Consider the following 24,199-nt stretch of genomic DNA (forward strand, 5'->3'; position numbering starts at 1 on the left):
TTTCTTTTCATGCTTTTATATACAATCAAAGCTTCTGCACAGAAGAAACATGCTGTGAGACTTAGGAAAGTGCTATCAGCTTTGTCCATCCATCCTCACTGTGGCATTGTGGTCCAAGATCTCTGGAAACAAGGACCACATGCTGGGCTTCACATAAGACTTTCTGCGCAGGTTAATTTTACTTCTGTAGCTAATTAAATGGGAGGGCCAAAAAAAGGGTTAAATGTCAAAGCTTTTGAGTTTGTACTTTAGCTTTCTTGTTTGAAGAGTCCCTGCAGAAGCTTTTATAATTTGCCAGAGTGACATATTGAAAAACCTTCAGTTTCCTAAGCACGCTCTACCCCTGTATTTTGGTTGCTGCAGTTGTACTTCTTTAGGAAATGGATTAGAAATATTAATTCTATTAGACTGAAAGGTGTCATCTACGTGTATTACCCACAAAAAAGATAAAAGTCCAAAATGTTTAAATTGTTATCTGCAAAATACAAAACAGGCCCAAGGCCAAGGTGAGAAAATGTCAACAAGTCAAAAGGATACAGTGGAACTATTGACCAATTTCATAAAGACTGGGTGTATGCAAGTGTGCCTGTCCTACTGCCTGTCTGAAGCTGCAGTTGACACTGATCTGCTTCAAAAAGCACAAATGTTGACAACAGCACCAGATCTGTAACTAATAGATGACATAGAAATTTACAGGAAATTACTCACCATGAACAGGTCTCGCGAACCTATATCTACTGCCAGCAGAAAGGCCTTCTCAAACCTCTGGTACCTGTCAAAATAGTGCAAACTATTAGAAATGCTAGCTGTGTAGAATTTCATCAACATTCAAGAAAGTTAGGTACATCAAGTTATAGTTTTATGACATAGTTAACAACAGAATAGTTTAGTATTTAAAGTAAACATATTTCATGCCCTGTGGCATTGCACACAGGTGGTATGTTGAATTTTGGCGGTAGTGTGAAACATGTGATATCGGCTTGGCCTCCCACTAAACCTTGCTCTCGATTTCAACTTCAATGGAAATGAAAATGGGGAGAGGGAGTCAAAACCAAGTGTAGCTTTCAGGTGAAGCAAAATTGGAGGGCAGGAGATAATTGGGCTATGGTGTGTGGACATAAGGGGATCGAAATACTCAGGGGGTCGCATCCCAGTGTAAGTCGCTTCATTAGCACTACCTGAGCTTGGGATCGGAGCCTGAGCCCTGCCTGAACCCAAGCCCTGCCCGAGTCCGAGTCCGAGCCTTGCTCGAGTCCGAGCCCTGCCCGAGCCCTGCCCGAACCCTGCCTGAGCCCGAACCAGAGCCCTGCCTGAGCATGATCCTGAGCCCGAGACCTGTCCGAGCCCAAACACGAGCCCTGCCCGAGTGCAAGCCCGAGCCCTGCCCCAGCACGAGGCCCATCTCCAATACCTGTCTACCCCAAGGCTACAAACTGTGGTGAGGGCTGGTGAGCTGCCAAGGCCCCCTGGAAGCCTCTTCAGAATGCTCCCATTGGTCTCTTTTGTAAGGAGGGAGAAAATTTATGAAGAATTATCTTTTTCTTCAAGGATCCAGGCCATTCACTGGCTTGGACCTTCAAGACAGTCCTCCCAGGTGCAAGTGAAGCCTCCTGCTTTCACTGAACCATCTGTCAAACATCATATAGATGGTACATCCGAAAAATTAACAGAAAATGCTGGAAATACTCAGTCGGTTAGGCAGCATCTGTGGAGAGAGAAACAGAGTTAACGATAACCCTGCGTCAGAACTTTCTGAAACTTTAACCCCATTTCTCTACTAATAAATGTTGCCTGACCTGCTGAGTATTTCCAGCATTTTCTGTTTTTATTTCAGATTTCCAGCATCTGTACCTTTTTGCTGTTGCATATGGTACACACTGTTTAAATTGGTAGATGGGGTTCTGATCAAATGGGCTGATTTGTCCTGGATGGTTTCTAGCTTTTTGAGTGTTGTTGCAGCTGCACTCATCCAGGCAAGTGGAGTGTATTCAATCACACCCCTGACTTGTGCCTTGTGTGTGGAGAGGCTTTGGGGATTCAGGACTGGTGAGTCACTCGCCGCAGAATACCCAGCCTCTGTCCTGCTCTAGTAGCCATGGCATTTATGTGGCTGGTCCAGTAATTATTTGGTCAATGGTGACTCCCAGGATGTTGATGGTGAGTGATTTGACTGTGGTAACGGAATTGAATGTCAAGCACTTGTGTGGCACAAATGTTTCTTGCGGTAAAAGGTTACAAGTGGAGAATCTTTTATTTTTGTGACATTGGATGGAAAAGTTTTTATTTATATATTCTCCTGTTCCTCCCAGGTGTTGCTCATTCTTTTACAATGTCTAACATTTGCAAAAGGATGTTCTGAGTAGCTAACTTGAGTGACAGTAATCAACACATTATAGCAAGCTTCAATCACATGTGGGTCATTATGCAACATTGCTATATTCTAACAATTATGAGATATAAATTAATTTGACACAGGCATTTCCAATGTTGTTTCTACTTTTTTGCTGGAAGAAACCAACTTTTCACATTAGAATAGAGTCTTTTTCTACAAAGCAACAGTGTTTACACTCCTGAAACACTTAGGAACATCCCAAGGACAAGAAAAGCACTGCGTAAGTGCAAGTTTGATCTTTCTTTCTCTTTGCTAATAATTGAACACATTGACAGCAGTTAAGGAAAAGTTAGCTTGGAGCATTCTGTTGTAAAGACTAAAAATGATTGTTTCGATATGAGCAACACTCAAGGAGACATGTGAGAAAAATACAATAAAAACATTATAAAAAAAGAAAAAAATGTCTTATAGGATTCCAATCAGCTCCATCAGCCTTGTCCTATTATTATGAAATTGCTCATTTTTGATAGTTATGGTCTGTGTCCAAACTAACTGTATTTGTTTAGAAGACTTTTCTAAATTGCATGAATTTTCTCTAGATTTTTGGATGGTGGGCTAATAGTTTGGAGATCAGGGTGATGCACCTCTGCCCTTCTTCAGAAAGGTTCATTTTTACTGGAGACATATAGCAGAAACTGATGTTGCAACCAATCAGGAGTTTAAGGGGAGATTATGTGCAAGCACACCAGACCTTTGGGGCACAGGGGAAAATTGGGTATTGAGGTCAAGCACTGGACAAGGCAAAATGTAGTCACCAATAAAGAATTCAGGAGAAACTCTTTACTGAGAGAGTGGTTAGAATGTTGAACTTGCTACCACAAGGAGTAATTGAGGCGAATAGCATGGATGGATTTAATGGGGATAGATAAGTACATGAGGGGATAAAGGAATAGAAGGATATGCTGATAGGATGAAGTAGGGTGGGAGGAGGCTCATGTGGAGCATAAACACCAGCATGTTTCTGTGCTGTAAATACTATGGGGCTGAATTTGCCTCGAGCTGGGTTTACAGCGCATAATTCAAATTAGCTTGTTTTGCCGCGCAGAAAGTGCTGGCACCGACGCAAATTTGGGCTCTTGGAGTTAAAAAACTTGCTGCTGCGGTAATGGAGCATTCTCGTGGCGCTCACGGGACGTGACACTCAGCGCAGCACTCAGCACATCAGTGTGATGTGGATGTGCCGTGTCATCCTGCCGCCTCACAATGTCCCTCTCCTTCTTTCAAAGGGGAGGGCCACTGCAAACTCTGTAGCCTCTTTAGTGGCATCCACTGGGCCATCAGGGAGGGTGTCGGCTTGACCAGCGGCCTGGCACCCAAGAGGAAATGCCAGGCTGCATGTTGGCGGCCCGGGCACACAAGCGGCCGCCATCGTTAGGCCAACTGAAAAGTCGGCCGACAGAAAAAAGATGGCAGCGGCTGCATTACCATCTCCCCCTTAAGGGCGGCCGGGGCGCCACAGCCACCACAGATTCTCACATCAAGAAGCTGTCATTAGCATCACCCCCCACGCTGACCTTGGTGCGCTAATTGCGGAGTACGGCGCAAACCACATTTCGCCAGCTGAGCCCCCAGGGCAAATCTACTCGAGTCGCTGTCGATGTGGCTGACCCGCCCGTGTGCTAACTCATTAGCACACTAGTAATGCTGCCCAGCGGCGCTAACTGGCACTGTGCAAAGGGACAATTTTGGTCCCTATGTCATTCTATGATCAGAGGGAGGTCTGCCTGTACCTGAGACAAGCTGCACAGACCCACCATTACTCAGGCAGGAGTGTCCAGACATTGCCAAGGAGACTTGGACATGTCAGAGTGGTGTTGTTTACCACCTAATCTTGATCAGGGAGGCCTTGCTACAGTTTGAGATGGTACTCTCAAGGTGCCCTTTTGTTGTGGAAACGGAAAGGTATCCAGAAGATGCTGGAAGCTGAAAGAATAGATGAGTAGTGATAAACATGCAAAACTTGTATGCCAACCTGGGTGTCTGTAAGTGACTGTAAAACAACCTAGCTGCATGATGCACAAAGAGTTGAGATGTTATGGCTTTTGAAGATGGGAGTATGGCAAGATTTCGAACTGTATGTTGCATCTTGAAAGTTTACCCTACTGAGGTATGGATAGCAATGAAAGTGCTGTCATGTGATGCTTGCACGGGTGAGCAGTAAAAGTGGAAGAGTGGAATAGGCTGACAGTCAACACATTGTGCAATGCTATCTGGGCTGTTTTTGAAATATATGGTAATACTGCACTTGTCAGATTTCTTTAAGTGTGCCGCCTTTTTCTGTATCTGTTCCTAGGTCCTGCGAGTAGTGTACCTAGCACATAGTCTTGTTACCACCAGCTGCCTGGATGGTTATAGTACTATCCACTGGGGTGGATGTCCTGAAGTGTCAAAGAGGCAACCCTCCTTGCACCCACCTCATGTGGCTGCACATCCACTTGTCATCCATCAAGCAGGTGCTGTTTTACTCCATCACGTCCTCAAAGAATCTATCATGTGCCTCCACATTACTCTCTCCTTTCACTTCATTAATGCCTGACATTGATCCCTCTCCACTGCCTTGGCTAAGACTGACATTATCTAAAATTCATTTGGAAGCCTTGTAAAGGCTGGAATATTATTTCTCCCCATACACAGCCACTTACCTTTAATTTGGACTTGCTGACCAGTCTTTCCACTTCCCCCATTAAGCTTGTTCCCTAAACAGGGCCAAACTACACAGGCAGCTATGAATAATTATTCAAATAAGTTTACAGGAGGAAATTAGGGGCAGTTAGTTCACTGCACAGCTAGCTAGTGTTGCTCTAACAATGTGGCAGAACAGCCTCAATTGCATCTCCCCTTTAATTTTACATGATTCTGTTTTCTGCAGTTAACATATATGAAATAATTGGAAAAATTAACATAATTCACAAATTTGATCAGGAGTTTCTAAATTGGGAAGCCTTAACAAACACATCATAGAATTAGACCAGTTACTAAATAATATTGCAAGCTCGCTGCACCTCTAACACAACTGCTAGTTCGGTACAAACTAAAACTCACATTATTGTTCAATGTTAAATTGTTAAGTGATCTTCAACCTTACTCACGTTATAAAAGGTGAAGTCTGTCTCGTGTTTTAACTTGTTTTTTCTACTCTACTGTATTTATGAAAATAACAAGCAAAACAACCAAGTACATAATTAACAAGGTAGTGATACCATTATTCACCTGAGCAGATGGTGGAAAAAACGCCTTGCATATCGGCTGATCGGATCCCTGTATTCTAACACAGTTGTGTCAGACAGAGGGCTTGTAGGGGCATAAAATGTTCCAAGACTTGCTTCAAGATGTGCTGTAAAGTTAAAACATCATTTTAAAAAGGAAATTGCAACAAAAAAACTATCAAAATAATTGCAGTCATTTTGTGCTTAAAAACTTATCAACCCATTATGTACCTTCCTTGGTGGCTTTTTACATACATCTATTACACTTTGTGTGAAATAAGAATCGAAGGCCGACTCAGGCCATACATCAAAAGCATTGTTTACTAAAAGAGAGATCACAATTGTTTCCTGTGCATAATCTCCAGCAATCTTTATTATCTCATCATCATAGTGACAGATAAGTGATAAAAGCCACAAAAATCATAGGATCTTCAATTTTATTTTGAATTAAAATAAACTAGAGGTTAAGTGTGAGTTTGATTAGCCTTATAAAAGTGGTATCTATAAACTGTGTAAATAACTATGGGTTATTATTTAGCTTAACTGCAACTTTATCAAGTCTCTTGCTTGATTCCTTAAGTTTAAGTGATGTACAAAATGAAAACTAATTTTCTGCCAATTTACCAGGCTTTATTGCAATTCAATTTTCATAGAATTATAGATGGTTACAGCACGAAAGAAGCAGATTCGGCCTGATGAACCCGTGCCGGCTCTCTGCAAGAGCATAGAAACATAGAACCATAGAAAATAGGTGCAGGAGTAGGCCATCCGGCCCTTCGAGCCTGCACCATCATTCAATAAGATCATGGCTCATCATTCCTTCAGTACCCCTTTCCTGCTTTCTCTCCATACCCCTTGATCCCTTTAGCCGCAAGGGCCATATCTAACTCCCTCTTGAATATATCCAATGAACTGGCATCAACAACTCTCTGCGGCAGGGAATTCCACAGGTTAACAACTCTCTGAGTGAAGAAGTTTCTCCTCATCTCAGTCCTAAATGGCCTGCCCCTTATCCTAAGACTGTGTCCCCTGGTTCTGGACTTCCCCAACATCGGAAACATTCTTCCCGCATCTAACCTGTCCAGTCCAGTCAGAATCTTATATGTTTCTATGAGAACCCCTCTCATCCTTCTAAACTCCAGTGTATAAAGGCCCAGTTGATCCAGTCTTTCCTCATAAGTCAGTCCAGCCATCCCTGAAATCAGTCTGGTGAACCTTCGCTGCACTCCCTCAATAGCAAGAACGTCCTTCCTCAGATTAGGGGACCAAAACTGAACACAATATTCCAGGTGGGGCCTCACGAAGGCCCTGTACAACTGCAGTAAGACCTCCCTGCTCCTATACTCAAATCCCCTTGCTATAAAGGCCAACGTACCATTTGCCGCCTTCACCGCCTGCTGTACCTGCATGCCAACTTTCAATGACTGATGAACCATGACACCCAGGTCTCGCTGCACCTCCCCTTTTCCTAATCTGCCACCATTCAGATAATATTCTGCCTTCATGTTTTTGCCCCCAAAGTGGATAACCTCATATTTATCCACATTATACTGCATCTGCCATGTATTTGCCCATTCGCCTAACCTGTCCAAGTCACCCTGCAGCCTCTTAGCATCCTCCTCACAGCTCACACCGCCACCCAGTTTAGTGTCATCTGCAAACTTGAAGATATTACACTCAATTCCATCATCTAAATCATTAATATATATTGTAAAGAGCTGGGGTTCCAGCACTGAGCCCTGCGGCACTCCATTAGTCACTGCCTGTCATTCTGAAAAGGACCCGTTTATCCAGACTCTCTGCTTCCCGTCTGCCAACCAGTTCTCTATCCATTTCAGTACATTACCCCCAATACCATGTGCTTTGATTTTGCACACCAATCTCTTGTGTGGAACCTTGTCAAAAGCCTTTTGAAAGTCCAAATGCACTACATCCACTGGTTCTCCTCTGTCCACTCTACTCGTTACATCCTCAAAAAATTCCAGAAGATTTGTCAAGCATGATTTCTCTTTCATAAATCCATGCTGACTTGGACCAATCCTATCACTGCTTTCCAAATGCACTGCTATTTCATCCTTAATAATTGATTCCAACATTTTCCCCACTACTGATGTCAGGCTAACCGGTCTATAATTACCCGTTTTCTCTCTCCCTCCTTTTTTAAAAAGTGGTGTTACATTAGCAACCCTCCAGTCCATAGGAACTGATCCAGAGTCGCTAGACTGTTGGAAAATTATCACCAATGCATCCACTATTTCTAGGGCCACTTCCTTAAGTACTCTGGGATGTTGACTATCAGGCCCTGGGGATTTATCGGCCTTCAATCCTGTCAATTTCCCTAACACAATTTCCCGCCTAATAAGGATATCCTTCAGTTCCTCCTCCTCGCTAGACCGTCGGTCCCCTAGTACATCCGGAAGGTTATTTGTGTCTTCCTTTGTGAAGACAGAACCAAAGTACTTGTTCAATTGGTCTGCCATTTCTTTGTGCCCCATTATAAATTCACCCGAATCCGACTGCAAGGGCCCTACGTTTGGCTAGATTAGACTGGCATGAATTGGCTCGATTAGACTGGCAAATGATACTTAAAGGATTGACGGTGGATAGGCAATGGCAAACCTTTAAAGATCATATGGACGAACTTCAACAATTGTACATCCCTGTCTGGAGTAAAAATAAAACGGGGAAAGTTTTCAGCTAGTCCCACTCCCCTGCCCTTTCCCCATAGCCGTGCATTTTTTTTTCCTTCAGGTACTTATCCAACTCCCTTTTGAGTCTGCCTCCATCACCCTTTCCAAATCCTAACCACTCGCTTTTTCCTCATGTCGCCTTTGGTTCTTTTGCTAATAACCTTAAATCTGTGTCCTCTGGTTTTCGACCCTAATGCCAATGGGGAACAGTTTCTCTTTATCTACTCTGTCCCCTCATGATCTTTCTCACTCTTAAAACCTCTTCACTTAAAACCTGAAAAAACCCCAAAACCCAGATTTGTTAAATTTGTAATAAAAACCGACTTTAATGATCTTTAGTTAAGGTACATTTTTGGAACAGAGTGGAAGGAACTTTACCCTGTGCCCAGCAATGCTAATCCTGAACTACAAACATTGGTGTTAACATTGAAGAGTTAAAGAGTACATGGTCCATATTTCTGAGCCCTGTAGACCATGAGCTTGGTGGCAGTTTTGAGGGCCTGGTCTTCAAACACTCTTTTCCTCAGGCGGGCGAAGGCTGCACTGGCGCACTGGAGGCGTGTTGGATCTCGTCGTCAATGCCTGCTCTTGTTGATAGGAGGCTCCCGAGATAAGGGAAGTGGTCCATCTTGTCCAGGGCCACGCCGTGGATCTTGATGACTGGGGGGGCAGACTCAGAAACATGGACCATGTACAGTAGATACCTCAAGTCGCTGGAGAAATACCACCAACGCAAGATCATACAAATCCCCTGGGAAGACAGATACAACAACGTTAGCGTCCTCGTCCAGGCCAACATCCCCAGCATTGAAGCACCGACCACACTTGATCAGCTCCGCTGTGCAGGCCACATATTTCGCATGCCTGACACGAGACTCCCAAAGTAAGCACTCTACTCGAAATTCCTTCACGGCAAACGAGCCAAAGGTGGGCAGCGGAAACGTTACAAGGACACCCTCAAAGCCTCCCTGATAAAGTGAAACATCCTCACTGACACCTGGGAGTCCCTGGCCAAAGACCGCCCCAAATGGAGGAAGTGCATCCAGGAGGGCGCTGAGCACCTCGAGTCTCGTCGTCGAGAGCGTGCAGAAATCAAGCGCAGGCAGCGGAAAGAGCGTGCGGCAAACCAGTTCCACCCACCCCTTCAACGACTATCTGTCCCACCTGTGACAGAGACTGTGGTTCTCGTATTGGACCGTACAGCCACCAAAGAACTCATGTTAAGAGTGGAAGCAAGTTTCCTCGATTCCGAGGGACTGCCTATGCTGATGTAGATGATGATGAAAGAGTGCAGTAAATCCATTGAATGTTTTTAAAACTCAAAGTTATGTACTAGTGACATGGATAAGCTAGCTATATTACAGACAACATTTTAATCAAAAATCTGCGTTCTACCTTCAGTATCTAAAATCAAAAGGCCAAAATTCTGGCCTGTATCAAGGGTGGCAAATGGGTGAATCAATTGGCAGCACTTGGTATTTGGGGATTGCATTTTTTTTTTCCAAGCAGCTATTTTCAGGGGTTGGGGGGGGGGGGGAGCGCAGGGGGAGCGGTGCAGACTTCCCAACTGTCACCCTCCACATCAAGGGGATCTATCTGGAGGCCTTCCCAGGAATTGTGCCCTTCACGCTGAAAGCTGGCATGAGTTCTATTGAGGCCATTAGAAAGGCCCAAAAGCTCTAGCACAGATTATTTAGCTTTCTGCAGAGTCAGAAGATAAAACTCCGTTATCTTCAGCCCCGATTGGTTGTTGGAGGAGCTCCGACAGAGCGGTTGTAGGCCACAAGGACGAATGTCACTGAAACGACCTTGCAGGTGCCGGTAGCCCACTCTAGCCATTCAAGTGACCCTGCCCTAGGGTTGCCAACTCTGATTGGAGGCATTCCTGGAGATGTGATCATGTGAAACCTGCAAATGTTACTGCATTTACTGTATAAAGGTCAGGTCCCCTGTAGTTGAGTATTTTTACTCATGGTTTTATGCCAGCAGCTGATAGACGAGAAGTTCTGAGAACCAGGAGGCCGCCTGTAAGCAGAAGAAGAAACCGAGGGTGGGGGAAGAGGGGAAACTGAGGGAGAGGGGAAAGAGGGACTGAGAGGGGGGAAGTGGGTTGAGAAAAGAGAGGAAACCAAAGGGAGGGGGTGGGGGGAGGGCAGAGGGGAAACCCTCAGATCCTTTTATATTCCTCCTTTAAAAAAAATCTCATTCGCTTTTAAATGATGGTTGAGTTTGCCTGAATAGTCACATGTGGTCAATTCAAGAATCTTCCTTCTCCCTTTGTTTTTCCTGTGGGAATCCTCGGTTTCCATCTCCATTTACCCAGAGTAAACTCCCCAGGTTTCACTCACCCCTCTACTGGCTGCTCCTCTCTCGGCACTGCTCCCATTCAACAAGGATCTGCTGCTGCTCCAGTCGCGGCAGAAAATATTGATCCCCATGTCCAACCCATTCCCCAGTCTCCCTCTTGGCCTCCCCCCGCCCCCCCACTAAAGTCCTAATTCCACCGGCCACCAGTCCCCCCCCCCCCCCCCCCTCCCATGCATTCCGGGAGGGTTAGGCAATCCTACCCAGTCCTGCAACTTGTGATGGGATCAACTGTTTGGGGCTAGGGTGGACAGGAGTTCCATTCAGCCACACTTCCACCAGCAAAGCGGAATTCTAGACCATAGAATTGTTCCCCACTCATTGATCAGTGGATATTGTTTTCCCCTCGTTACCTTATCAAAGCACCTCATCATTTTGAACAATTGAGTGCCTCTTAATTATCAATGTTCTAGTGAAAAGAGCCCCAGTTTCTGTAATTTCTCCTCGAATCTAAAGTCTCTCATCCTGGGCATCCCTGAGTAAATGCATTCTACAGTCTCTACATGGCCTTGACATCCTTTGTAAAGTAAGGTGCTCAAAACTGGACAAAATATTCTCTGGCCTGACCAACGATTTGTTTAAGTTTAGCACTACTTACTTGCATTTGTACTCTCTGCCCCAATTCATAAAACTTGGGATCACATATGATTTAAAAATCAACAGCTTTATCAACCTCTACTCCCACTTTTAAAGATTGATGTAACTAAACCCTCTCTGTGCTCTTCTATTCCTTTTAAAGTTTCACCATTTAGTTTATCTTTTCTCTCCTTATTCTTCACTCCAAAATGTATTAAAATAGGAAGTTTTCATATTCATGTTAATAATTGTGGAATGCAGGGCAGGAATCAGGAATGAAGGGATAGTCGGAGAGTCCATTACTCCAGGTACCTAGCAAGCACTTGCTTGGAGCGGAGTATAGAATGGCACTGTAACAAGCAGGGCTCCAGCTGTTTCTCTTGGCTAAGAAAAATGTACAGTATCGGGAGTAAGGAGAGAAAAATAATAAAATAAATAAAAATCAAAGATACAACTGCTGTTATTACATAAGCATTTAGTTACATTTGTGGATGAAGAATTATTCTGCAGCAGGCTTAACCCAGTTGCTAATGGGCACGAGTCACCACGAACTGGGGTTAAAACTGCCACAAATCAATGTTTGGTTGTTGTGAGAGAGATGGAAAGTTGGTTCAGGAGTTGGTGCTTTTCTGAGGCTGGGACCAAGATACATTGTCAGGACAGAAAAGAGGAATTTACTTTGCATCCAACTGTGCTATATCTGATATTTGAATTGGGAAAATGATTCATTTCCCAGCACCAACATCTCCCAACTTGTTGAACACAAAATTAATCACATGATAACACGTTTGTTTCTGAATTAGAAGGTTGTGGACTGCTGAAGGACTTGAACACGTAATTTGGACTGCGACACCAGCTCAGTACAGAGGGGGTACTGTATTGTCAGAGGTTCCGGCCTTCACGCTAGATGTTCAATCAAAGCCCCTTTTGCCTGTTCTGGTAAGTTTTGTAAAATATACTTACCAGAATGTGGAGTCGGGAGGAACAGAAGTGTACATCTGACTCCAATGCAGCTCTGAAGACCGTTGCATCATCATCATCATAGACGGTCCCTCGAAACGAGGATGACTTGCTTCCACGCCAAAAAAGGATGAGTTCACAGGTGTTTCAATAAAGGACCCGAATTACATCCTCAAGATGCCTGTGCGTGAATTTTTTTAACATGTGGTGGCCATTGCACATCAGCCACCACACGGGCTTGACAGAGTTAGGTCTTGGTCCAGTGGCAAGGATTACCCTCGATGACTGGAGACCAGCTTTGCTGCACGGACTTAGTGTGCAGGCATATCGCAGTGTGGGCTGGTCCGTGCTGCCCCTGGGCCCCTGGCCCCAAACTCACGCCTCCCCTGGGCCCCGATCACGTCCCTCTACAGTCTTTCGCCGCTCCTTCGCCCCGATCTCACCGCTCCTGCTGTATCTGCCCACGCTCCAATCACCGACCTGGACCTTGATGATGTCACTCTTCGCTGCTGTCGCCCTCCTGCACCAGCTCGTGCTGCTCTCTGGAGTAGTATGCCTCCACGCTGCTCCCGGGGCCTCCACGCTGCTCCCGAAGATCGTTGCAGGCTCCCGCTCAGTGACATCCCTCCTCTCCCGTTCACTTCCACCCCCTCGCCCCATCTCCCAGGAACTATCTGTGGGCCATTGCCGGCGACGCATCTCTCAATGCATCACGAATAGCCTGCTGTTTAACAATTGGGCACAACCCCTTAGCAGGTAATGTAGTACAAGGAACTACATTGGCTCCTATTCCAGCAATGCCTCGATTTTAAAATTCTCATCCTCATGTTCAAATCGCTCCATGGCCTCGCTCTTCCCTATTGCTGTAAACTGCTCCAGCCTTACAACCCTTCGCGAGCTTGCACATACCCCAACTTCCTTCGCTCCACCATTGGAGGCTGTGTCTTCTGCCGTCGAGGCCCTAAGCTCTGGAATTCCTTCCCTAAATCTCACTGATCCTCCAGCTCTCTTTCCTCTTTTAAGACACTCCTTAAAACCTACTTCTGACTAAGCTTTTGATCACCTATCCTAATATCTCCTTCTTTAGCTCAGTGTCAATTTCTTGTCTGATTACACTCCTGTGAAGCACCTTTGGACATTTTACTACATTAAAGGCTCTATATATAAATGCAAGTTGTAATTGTTGTTGCTGAGCTCAGGTCACATGGATCCATAGGCATGAAAGAGACTCAAGACTACACTATAGGGATTGAAACCTTATCAAACATGCACTTAAGCCTTACAGCATGCAAAGCGAGATTGAAGAACAGAATTAAACAACTGCAGAATACTGCATATCATTTAATATTTCATGCATATCTTACATTCTCTTTCTGGCGTAAGCTTCTGTTTAAGGAGGTGATCCACAATGGCAATGAGACAAGTGTAGCACTGCGGGCCCACAGTGTTCCAATTCATGCCGCACAAGATATTAATAGCCTCATCAATTTGCTCATAACGAATATATTGGCGGATGAGTTCAGTGGGACCCAGCTGTCCTCCCAATATGGCACCTGTCATAGGAAGAAAATGCACTATTGAGGTAAGACAATTTACAGGACAAATTAGATTATTTTTAAAATAAAATGGCCTCAGTTTAATGTTAATTAGAGGGAAACCATTAAATACTGTAGATCTAGGCAATTATGTCAGTCACACAGTCTCCCAACAACTAGGTCACTAACAAAAGGGGTTAATTATTTAGGAATCGATTGATGCTGAGAATTCATTTGATCTTAGTAACAAGGAGTGACTAATCAGCACTTGTAACTATGGTAAAAGAGCAGTACTCACTGGCACATCATTTCCAGCCACACAAGTCTTGTGACTTGTAACAATGCAATATTGTCAGGAAAAAAAAGTTTAGTCATTACATTTTTGGAATGTTTAAGGCAATCAGGTACCAGGAATCACAAAAAGTGAGAGATGTTAATTGTAGATGTCAATACTCTTCCATCTGGATGCTTGACCTCTTGTGGGTGGTGAGCTTCCAAATGACCTACACAGGAGAATGAAGTGACAGACAACTCATTGCCTAATTGATTTAAGAACAGTGCTCAGGGAAGCAGTCCAATTAAAATTACAAGCTAGCAATTAGCAGCTCGAACTCCAAATCCCCTCTCAGAGCCTGCTGGCAATAAAAGTAAAATGAAATGTGCTTGCAATATGAAGTAAAATCTGTAGATTTCTGGGAAGCAGGCATGAGCCAAACCATTGGGGAGAGCAGAAAAAGCAATGCAGGTGTCTAGAGAAAGCAGTGTGCCTCAGAGGTATCCAGGTGATTTAGCATTTTTCTAATGGACAGCATCTAGAAATGGATCAAACATGCAACTGTAATTAATGGAGTGCTTCTGAACACCATACAGCTGCCCACAATAGCCTTTGGCAAGGTAGAAATGGAACACAGTGATAAAAAAGTTAACTTTTTTCAAAATGAGGTTAAAATAAGTAATGAAAGACAGTAGTGCAGCACATTTACATACGAGTAATTAGACTTGGAGTGAATTGCGCCTGAGCTTACTGAGTTTGGAGGGTCAAATCATACTGGCATTGCAAAAAGCCGAACTGAGTTTGTTGGGATTTATCCGTATGGTGACAGCCTGACATTTGTGTGATCTCACGATGCTTGCGCATAAAACTATTTAGTTAATATTGGAGCTATTAAAAATATTTGTAACATTATACCCAGGAGGGACAACCAATTAAGGAATGATTTTAGATATGATTTTATTTCCCTCACTCACCCTGCTCAATTTTGCCCTTTGGGAGCCGAATTGCAGAAGACCATGTTTACAGTGTGGTCTGCAACTGGCAGTTAGGCTTTCAAATCACCACTATTGAATCTGAAGATCGATTCAACCTGACATCAACCTGTTTACATCTCAAGTTTCATGGCTCTACCACAATGTGGTGCCACATATCAATAATAAGTTGCGGGTTTGCAGTACAAATCTCTACGCAATAAATACCAATGCTGAGCAAGGCATAGAAATTACAATTCAGAAACAGGCCATTCGCCCTAAAAATTCTAGCAGTTATTTATTCACTGCATGAGCAAATGGTCCTAATCACATTACCCAGCCTGTTCCAATATTCCTTTTATCCTCTTTTCCTTCATCCACCTATCTAAACTAATCTTGAATTTTGATACTGTTCCTGACTGAACCATTAAGCCTGGGGGTGAATTCCACAGCTTCAACTCTCCAGAGTAGTGGACTGCTCTAGCAAAGATTCAGCATGAGCATGATGGACCAAATGGCCTCCTCCTGTGGTAGAATCTTGTTTTTTTTTTTGGATTACCCACATTATTGGCAGGGAAATTGTGGATTTATCAGGAGAATCAAAAAATGGGACTTTTTTACCAATTGGGAAAGAAATCTAACATCATGGTTAAATAGATCACTATTTCATTCTCCAGCTTTAAAACATGCTACTATTTCCATAACATACAGTTTCCACATGGCATGAAAATTAACAGTAAAACTTGAGTGGCATACTGAATAATTGACAATCAAATTCCTAATTATGACATTATGAATTGGACATTTTAGTCCCTCGCTAGACTGCTTAAGATTGTCTTCCCATTCTTCTCTTGTTATGACTAACTTAAATGCATATTGAATTCTTTTTGCAAGTTATTACAAATATATTTTACATTGTGTGCAAGTATATTTCACAATGTAAACTTAGAGATGCCAGTAAGTTAGAAGATAATGTATGAATCACAGCTATGATTTTGAATCAAATTAATTAATAAACTGAAAAACTTAAACTATTACACTTCTTTTTAGAAAAACATTACAAAGGACAGAACAAAAGTACTGTCAATATGCAGAGAGCTCACCTAGTTTCAAACAAAGTACTCCAGCAGGCCCTTTGTCAAATCTCAAAAACATGAGATCATGCACATTGAGGCTGTCATTGCTCGGAGGAATAACCCGAGGAACTGCCCACTGAACTTGGGCCAATCTGCTTGTTACAGCAAAGTGCTGGCTGAGCTGAAGTTTGGTTGCAGGTTTTACGTCCTCTGCTAACAACTGCATCTTCATCGGTGACAATGCCATGTCATAACACTGAACTTCACCTTGACTGCTGCCCACCATAATTACTGCACCATCAGGATGCCACTCGATCAAAGATGGCATCAGATCAGCTTGAGCTAGTAAAGTCACCCGGCGATGAGCATCATATAAAATCAGTGAAGAATCCTCACATCCTAACGCAAGTTTGTCTTCAACAATATTCCTGCTGCAGCAAGTGGCTTGGGACCTCAACGGGATTCTAATGACTGCCACGCGTTGTAATTTATTCCGAGCACATTCATAAATACAGCTGTCTGCCATTGGCTCTTTGTCCGGACTGATGAAGCATTCTACTGTATAGAGCTGACAGGGTTGATTAATACTAAAACTAGCATCAAGTGGATCACCTTCCGTGCGTATGAAGCTTAATATCTGAAAAGGAAGAGGAACAATACACAAATTAACTAAAGTGAAGAGTTAATATAACATGTGAACAGTTGCTATATTGTTCCTCCTTATACATTCAGAAATCAGTGGGCAACTCATGGAAAAATACTGTACAGTACTTGTGTTTGTAAAGCAATGCATAATATTTAAAAATGTTCAGATACTAATGGCTGGATTTTCCCAATATCGTTGGAAAAATGGTAGGGCAGGATTTCCGACTGGACCTTTGACCCTGCCGGCACTCAACTGCATTTTCCTTAAGGAGTGCCTTATGCAATGTGAAAGTTGGGTTTTCAGCATGAATCCTGCTCCTGACTAGGTCTCCACTGCTAGGAGGGAAAGAAATCGGGGTTTGCTGCAGCAGTTAAAAGGCTGCTGCCGTTGCATGGCTGGATGTGCATGCACTGCATTTGATAACTGAAAAGCAAAAGCAGAAAGGGGGGGCATCATTGGGGGGGCAGGAGGGGGGCTGCAATGACCAAGGCCTAAATGTTCTCAGAAGCTGCGATGGAGATAATTCTGGCATAAATAACGGCAAGAAGAAAATGACTGATTGGTAGCCAGAAAGTCATTTCTCAGGCAGTTTGGAGGGCAGTGACACTAATGGTTAGTGCCGATTCTACATTCAGCTATTCAGTGCCGGAAACATTGAATATTGCTGGAAGCATGACTCACCTCCACACCATCCAGGACCATATAGTGTAAAAGAATAAATGAATGATATCCTCGGTAGGCACAAGAGATCCCCCACCATCCCCCTCATTTCTACATCTCCTCTCATACCATTCCACTGTCACATTTCCTGTAAGGTTTAAATGCAAAGTGAAGAGACTGCTGCATTGCCTGCACCGGATAGCATGTTTGCATGGGAATAGCTGCAGTTGCCTGGGTGAAGGACATTGTGAATTAGTTTGTAGCATGACTAAATCTTTGCATTCTTTGCAAAGGAAAGGTATGCACACAACTCACTACAGTTGGAAGAATAGTTGCATCAGACCCCTCAGTAGGCATGAGTAAAAAGTTCTGCAACCTCTGAGCAGACACATTGCGGCGATGTAGAGTTTGGAGAAGAGCTGTCAGACTCAGGCTGATAATGGGATGGGCCGCATACAGAACTGTGAGCTTTTCCTGTCTGCAGACATTCTGATGACTTGAAAGGCCTCCTGTTATTGTTCAGTCACATCTTATAGAAACATAGAAAATAGGTGCAGGAGTAGGCCATTCGGCCCTTCGAGCCTGCACCGCCATTCAACAAGAATCATGGCTGATCACCCACCCCAGCAACCCCCCCCCCCCCCCCCCCCCCCCAGCCGCAAGGACCACATCCAACTCCTTCCCGAACACATCCAATGAACTGGCATCAACAACTCTCCGCGGCAGGGAACCCCACAGGCCAACAACTCCCCGAGTGCAGAAGTCTCTCCCCATCCCAGCCCCAAACAGCCCACCCCCCATCCCAAGACCGTGCCACCCCCCCACCGGCTCCGGACCCACCCAACACCGGAAACACTCCCCCCGCACCCAACCCTCCCCGTCCCGTCAGAATCCTTCCCAAATGCCGAACACCCCCGGATGTCGAGCCCCCAGCCCCGGCCACCCCGGAGCCACGCCCCCGCGACGCCAACCACACCATATCCACCAACCGCCATCTGCGCAGTCAATCCGTCCACCCCACTCTGAACACTCCCCGCACCGAGGCACAGAGCTCCCAGGCCCGCCCCTCCAACACACTTCGCCAACCCCCCCCCCACACCCCAGACCTCCGCTGCAATGTGGCCCCTCCCGTCCCCCGCCCTTATGCTCACAAGTCAGAAAGCACCTTGCTAAAATGAATTTTCTTTTTGTCCTTCATAAGTGTTGAAAACTACAATAAGGAAGCATCTGACGAGCAGCTTGACACTTCCAGAGGGATCTTTCCTTCCCAGATTCACCCATTCTGTCATGGTAGCTTACTTATTCAAGCACCAGCCCAGATTGGGGACAGGCATCTACTGAATCAGAAGGCATATCACTGGGTCAAATACAGAGCATGGGTGAGCAGGAGGAACATGCATCATTCATTATCTGGATAGTTAGGAAATTAAATCCCTTTCTGTTGATGAAGTTGATGGGCAATGGTACCCTGCCCTTTGGGAAATCTAGCCACTTAGAACAAGGTGATTAATCTTTCTCTGGTTTGCTGGGTCCAAGTGGATCTGAATGCATTCAGAAGCACTCCTGGACATGGCATTAGTGACATATTTAATACAACGATGTACTGCGGACTAACTGACGTGCCTAAGATTACATAGAAATTACAACATGGAGACAGGCTGTTTGGCCCAACCAGTACATGTTGGTGCTTATTCTCCACACAAGATCCTAATCCCTGTGCCCGCCTTGTTCTCACATTTATCCTCCTTTCCTTCAAAAACCTATTTAACTGATTCTTAAATGTTGATATGGGGCAAAACTCCCATCTTCAGCCGGGGCTTAAAACTGGCAGTAGCAGATCAGCAACCTATTATCGATCTGCCTGTCCATTAAGGTTTATATCAGGCAGCTGATGTGCTACTGCCCATTTTATCCCCTCTGCCAAAGATGAAAGATACGCCCATGGTCTCTGCTCCAATCACTAACTTCGGTAGTACATTCCACAGCTTCACAACCTTTTGCTCTCTGTCATAAAACTTTTAGGGGCCGAAATTGGTTGTCCACCCATTTCTTGGCAATATGCCGGTGGTATGTCATTTCAAGGCGATAAGTCCTTTTCATTTGGGAATCTTCAGGTCCCGCGTTCTGCACACACGCATGCTGCTGCACAGCTCCGCCCCCCGAGAGACACAGACCAGAATCGATAGAGACTGCCAGCCTGAGAGCACTGTGCAGGTATGAGGGGGGGGCGGGGGAGGTTGCTTCTTGGGAGGGAGATTGTTTCTTGGGGTGAGATTGCTATTTGGGGGGAGATTGCTTCTTGGGGGGGGGGGAAGATTGTTATGGGGGGGGGGGGGAGGGGAAAAGAGACTGGGGATGAGAGATAAAATATTTTCACAGGTGAAGATGCATACCACCAACTGAAGATCGAGTTAAAACCACCTTTTCCAGAGCAGTCTGCAGGGTCGGCGGTAAGTCATCAATTTGACAATTTGAGGCGGTATGTCAGCGGTGTGCAGGGGCGGACGGTTGCATACTGCCTGGCGGTATGTCGCTAATGAATTTTCCACCGGGAAGTATGTTGATATTTTTCTATCAATTTTACAATTTGGGGCGATGTATCGGCGGTCCGCGGGCGGTATGTCCACCAATTTCGGGCTTGATCTTACAGCTCAGTCCCCTCATTCTAGAAACCCCAGTTACTGGAAATAGTCTGTTTCATACCTCCATAATTTTAAACACCTCTACCAAATCATTGCATAATCTCCTGCTCCACTGAAAATAGCCCCCATTTTTTGTCCTTGTATTTGTTCATACCAGGCAATGTCTCAGTGAATCAGCACAGTATCCTCTCTATCGCCTCAATATCACTTCTATAGTGTGGAGCCCAAATCTGGACACAGCACTCCAACTGTGGTCTTACTAAGGTTTTATATAGATTCACCATTACATCTCGACTTTTATATTCTATACCTCTTGCTATAAAACCCAGTATTCTTCTTTTAAGGTCTTATCCACTTGAGTTGCTGTTTTAAACATCTTTTGACGTTGAACCTCCAAATCCCTCTACGCTTTTACATCACCCAACCTACCCCCATTCAAAGCAGAATTTATGGGCCGAAAATTTCAGCCTCGCCGGGTGGGTACAAAGTGTGTACGGACCCGGCGAGGCCTCGCAAAAGCCGGTTTTTGGTTTGTGATGCGCATGCGCCGACTTTTCCATTCTGTCAAGATTTTTCCATACAGATCCTCTGCATCCCCAGGAGAAGGACATCTGCGTGGAGAGCTTGGGCTATTTGCCCATCTCATGCCCAGCGAATATCCTTCAAACTTTTACGCCTGGTAAAAGCAGGCTCGTAGCTTACTTTTACTAGCATAATACTTTTAAAACATATAAAAATTGAATTTAAACACTCATTTTTATATTAAAAACCCTGTCTATTAAGGTAAGTTTATTTTTAACCCTATTAAAACAAATAAAAAAAATTACAAACCTTTTTTTTCTAAAACATTTAATTTCAATTAATTTTAAATATGTGAGGTGTTTTATTTATTTATTATGCTGTTTCGGTGTTTTAGGGGGTTTTCTCATTGATAGAATGGGAACTCGGACAAACGGAGCTCCCATTTTTATCAATGAGAATACTGCATAGTGATTGGTGGTCCAGGCCCACGTGACTCCAGCATGTATGTACGTACCTGAAAGACATCTCCCCATGCGCTACACAATGAATCTAGGCCACCGACCGGAATCCTACATTCCTCCAGGACCAGCACGTACTTTCGTAGATTTTTTTCGGGTCGGAGGCGTTCGTACAAAGGAAGCCTCTGACCGCAATTTTTCCCCCATTATTTCTTTAAACTAAATATACAATCTCCTTTTCCTGCTGCTTCCTCACCTTCCTTCCCCCTGTTCTTCCTCATCTGATGATGTGTGGGGCTCTGGCTCCTCCAAATGCTGGCCTGTATGTGGCAAGGTTGGGCAGGATGCAACACACAACTATGATGCGGGAGACTTTTTGGGAGACATATTTTAGGGGCTGCTGCAAATCCTCGGTCTCTCATGTTGACTGTTGTGGTCAACGGGGATGCTTATGTACTAGTTAGCCCTGGCAAACGGTACATTGGTGACCTAGTTAAAGAGCTATGTACTGCAAACTGGGAGATTAAGATGATGTCCTCAAAGCAGACTGGGAGGAGCCAGTGGAAAAGAAGTTAAGAAAATAGAACTAGGAGCAGGATTGGGCCATTCAGCCCCTCGAGCCTGCTCCGCCATTCAATAAGATCATGACTAATCTTCTACCTCAACTCCACATTTCTGCACTATCCCCATATCCCTCGATTCCCTTAATATGCAAAAATCTATTGATCTCTGTCTTGAATATAAATGACAGAGTATTGAGAGCCCTCTGGGGTAGAGAATTCCAAGATTCACCACCCTCCGAGTGAAGAAATTTCTCCTCATCTCAGTCCTAAATGGTCAATTCCTTATTCTGAGATTGTGACCCCGGGTTCTAAACTCCCCAGCCAGAGGAAACATCCTCCATGTGTCAGCTGTGGCTCAGTGGGTAGCTCGCTCATCTCGGAGTCAGAAGATTGTGGGATCAAGTCCAACTCCAGGGACTTAAGCACAAAAGATCTAGGCTGACACTCCAGTACAGTGCTGAGGGAGCACTGCACTGTCGGAGGTGCGGTTTTTCAGATGAGACGTTAAACCGAGGCCCCATCTGCTCTCTCAAGTGGACGTAAAAGATCCCATGGCACTATTTCGAAAAAGAGCAAGGGAATTATCCCCAGTGTCCTGGATAATATTTATCCCTCACTCAACATAATAAAAAAAAAACAGATTATCTGGTCATTTTCACATTGCTGTTTGTGGGAGCTTGCTTGTGCGCAAATTGGCTGCTGCGTTTCGTACATTACAACAGTGACTACACTCCAAAAGTATTTCATTGACTGTAAAGCGCATTGAGATGCCCGGTGGTCATGAAAGGTGCTATATAAATCCAAGTCATTCTTTCGTTCCCTGCATGTACCCTGTAAAGCCCTGTAAGAATTTTGTATGTTTCAAAGAAATCATCTCTCATTCTTCTAAACTCTAGAGAATATAGGCCTAGTCTACTCAATCCCTCCATCCCAGGAATCAGTCTAGTGAACCTTCATTGCGCTCCCGCTACGGCAAGTATATCCTTCCTTAGGTAAGAAGACCAAAACTTACACAATACTCCAGGTATGGTCTCACCAGGGTCCTATATAATTGCAGGTCGGTGATTGGAGCGTGGGCAGATACAGCTAGAGCGGCGAGGCCGGGGCGAAGGAGCTTCGAGAGACTGTGGAGGGATGTGATCGGGGCCCAGGGAAGGTGTGAGTTCGGGGCCAGTGGCCCAGGGGCAGCAAGGGCCAGCCCACACTAGGTCCGTGCAGCAGAGCTGGTCTCCAGTCGTCTTGGTTAATCCTTGCCACTAGACCAAGACCTAACTCTGTCAAGCCCGTGTGGTAGCTGGTGTGCAACGGCCACCACACGTTAAAAAAAATCCACGCACAGGCATCTTCCACCCTTGAGGATGTAGTTCAAGTCCTTTATTCAAAACACCTGTGAACTCATCCTTTTTTGGTGTGGAAGCAAGTCATCCTCGTTTCAAGGGACTGCCTATGATGATGATGATATCATTGCAGTAAGACATCTTTACTCTTGTACTCAAATCCTCTTGTAATAAAGGCCAACATACTTGCTTTCTCAATTGCTTGCTGTACCTGCATGTTAACTTTCAGCGATTCGTGTACAAGGACTCCCAGGTCCCTCTGAGCCCCAATATTTCCCAATCTCTCACAGTTTAAAAAATACTCTGCTTTTCTAATTTTCCTAACAAAATGGATAACTTCACATTTCTCCACATTATATTCCATTTGCCATGTCCTTGACCACTCACTTAGCCTGTCTATATCCCCTTGAAGCCACGTTGCATCCTCCTCACAACTTACATTCCCACCTAGCTTTGTATCATCAGCAAACTTGGATTATATTACATTTGGTCCCCTCATCCAAATCATTGATATAGATTGTGAATAGCTGACGCCCAAGCACTGATCCTTGCAGAACCTCACTAGTTACAGTCTGCCAACCTTAAAATGACCCGTTTATTCCTACCCTCTGTTTTCTGTCCATTAACCAATTATCAATCCACGTCCAATCCCATGAGCCCTAATTTTGTTCAATAACCTCTTGTCTGGCACCTTATCGAATGCCTTCTGAAAATCCAAATACACCATATCCACTAGTTCCCCTTTATCTATTCTGCTAGTTACAACGTCAAAAAACTCAAACAGATTTGTCAAACATGATTTCCCTTTCATAAATCCGTGTTGACTCTGCCCAATCCTATTGTTATTTTCTAAGTGCCCTGTTATTATGTCCTTAATAATAGATTCTAGCATTTTTCCTACTACTGATTCAGGCTAACTGGTCTCTCACTCTTTTCTTACATGGGGGGCTTATATTTGCTACCTTACAATCCGCAGAAACCATTCTAGAGTCTATGGAATTTTGGCAGAAGACAACCAAAGCATCCACTATCTCTATAGCCACCTCTTTCAAAACCCTAGGATGTAGGTCATCAGGTCCAGGGGATTTATCGGCTTTCAGTTCCATTAATTTCTCCAGTATTATTTTTTTTACCAATACTAATTTTTTTCAGTTCCTCATTCTCGCTAGACCCTTGGTTATCGAATATTTCCGGGAGCTTTTTTGTGTCTTCTTCCGTGAAGTATTTGTTTAATTTCTCTGCCATTTCCTTATTCCCCATTATAATTTATCCTGTCTCATACTGTAAGGGTCCCACATTTACTTTTGCTAATTTTTTCCTTTTTACA

At 44.4% G+C, this 24,199-nt stretch overlaps 1 protein-coding gene across 9 annotated transcripts in view; it reads right to left on the reverse strand.

Moving 5' to 3' along the window:
- wdpcp (WD repeat containing planar cell polarity effector) overlaps window positions 1-24,199 on the reverse strand; it is a 363,747-nt gene that overhangs the window by 189,506 nt on the left and 150,042 nt on the right. For all 9 annotated transcript variants that reach the window (XR_011595032.1, XM_070889746.1, XM_070889749.1 and 6 more), the window contains 4 exons: window positions 16,072-16,681; window positions 13,553-13,741; window positions 5,603-5,726; window positions 709-772 (listed from right to left, as the gene is read on the reverse strand). Coding sequence is in view for 8 of the 9 variants with exons in the window: in XM_070889746.1 (XP_070745847.1) it covers window positions 709-772; window positions 5,603-5,726; window positions 13,553-13,741; window positions 16,072-16,681 (987 nt within the window). In the remaining variant the exon portion in view is untranslated. The remainder of the gene's footprint in view (window positions 1-708; window positions 773-5,602; window positions 5,727-13,552; window positions 13,742-16,071; window positions 16,682-24,199) is intronic.

Source organism: Pristiophorus japonicus, chromosome 9 (assembly GCF_044704955.1).
Source record: "Pristiophorus japonicus isolate sPriJap1 chromosome 9, sPriJap1.hap1, whole genome shotgun sequence".
NCBI classification, from domain to species: Eukaryota; Metazoa; Chordata; class Chondrichthyes; family Pristiophoridae; genus Pristiophorus; species Pristiophorus japonicus.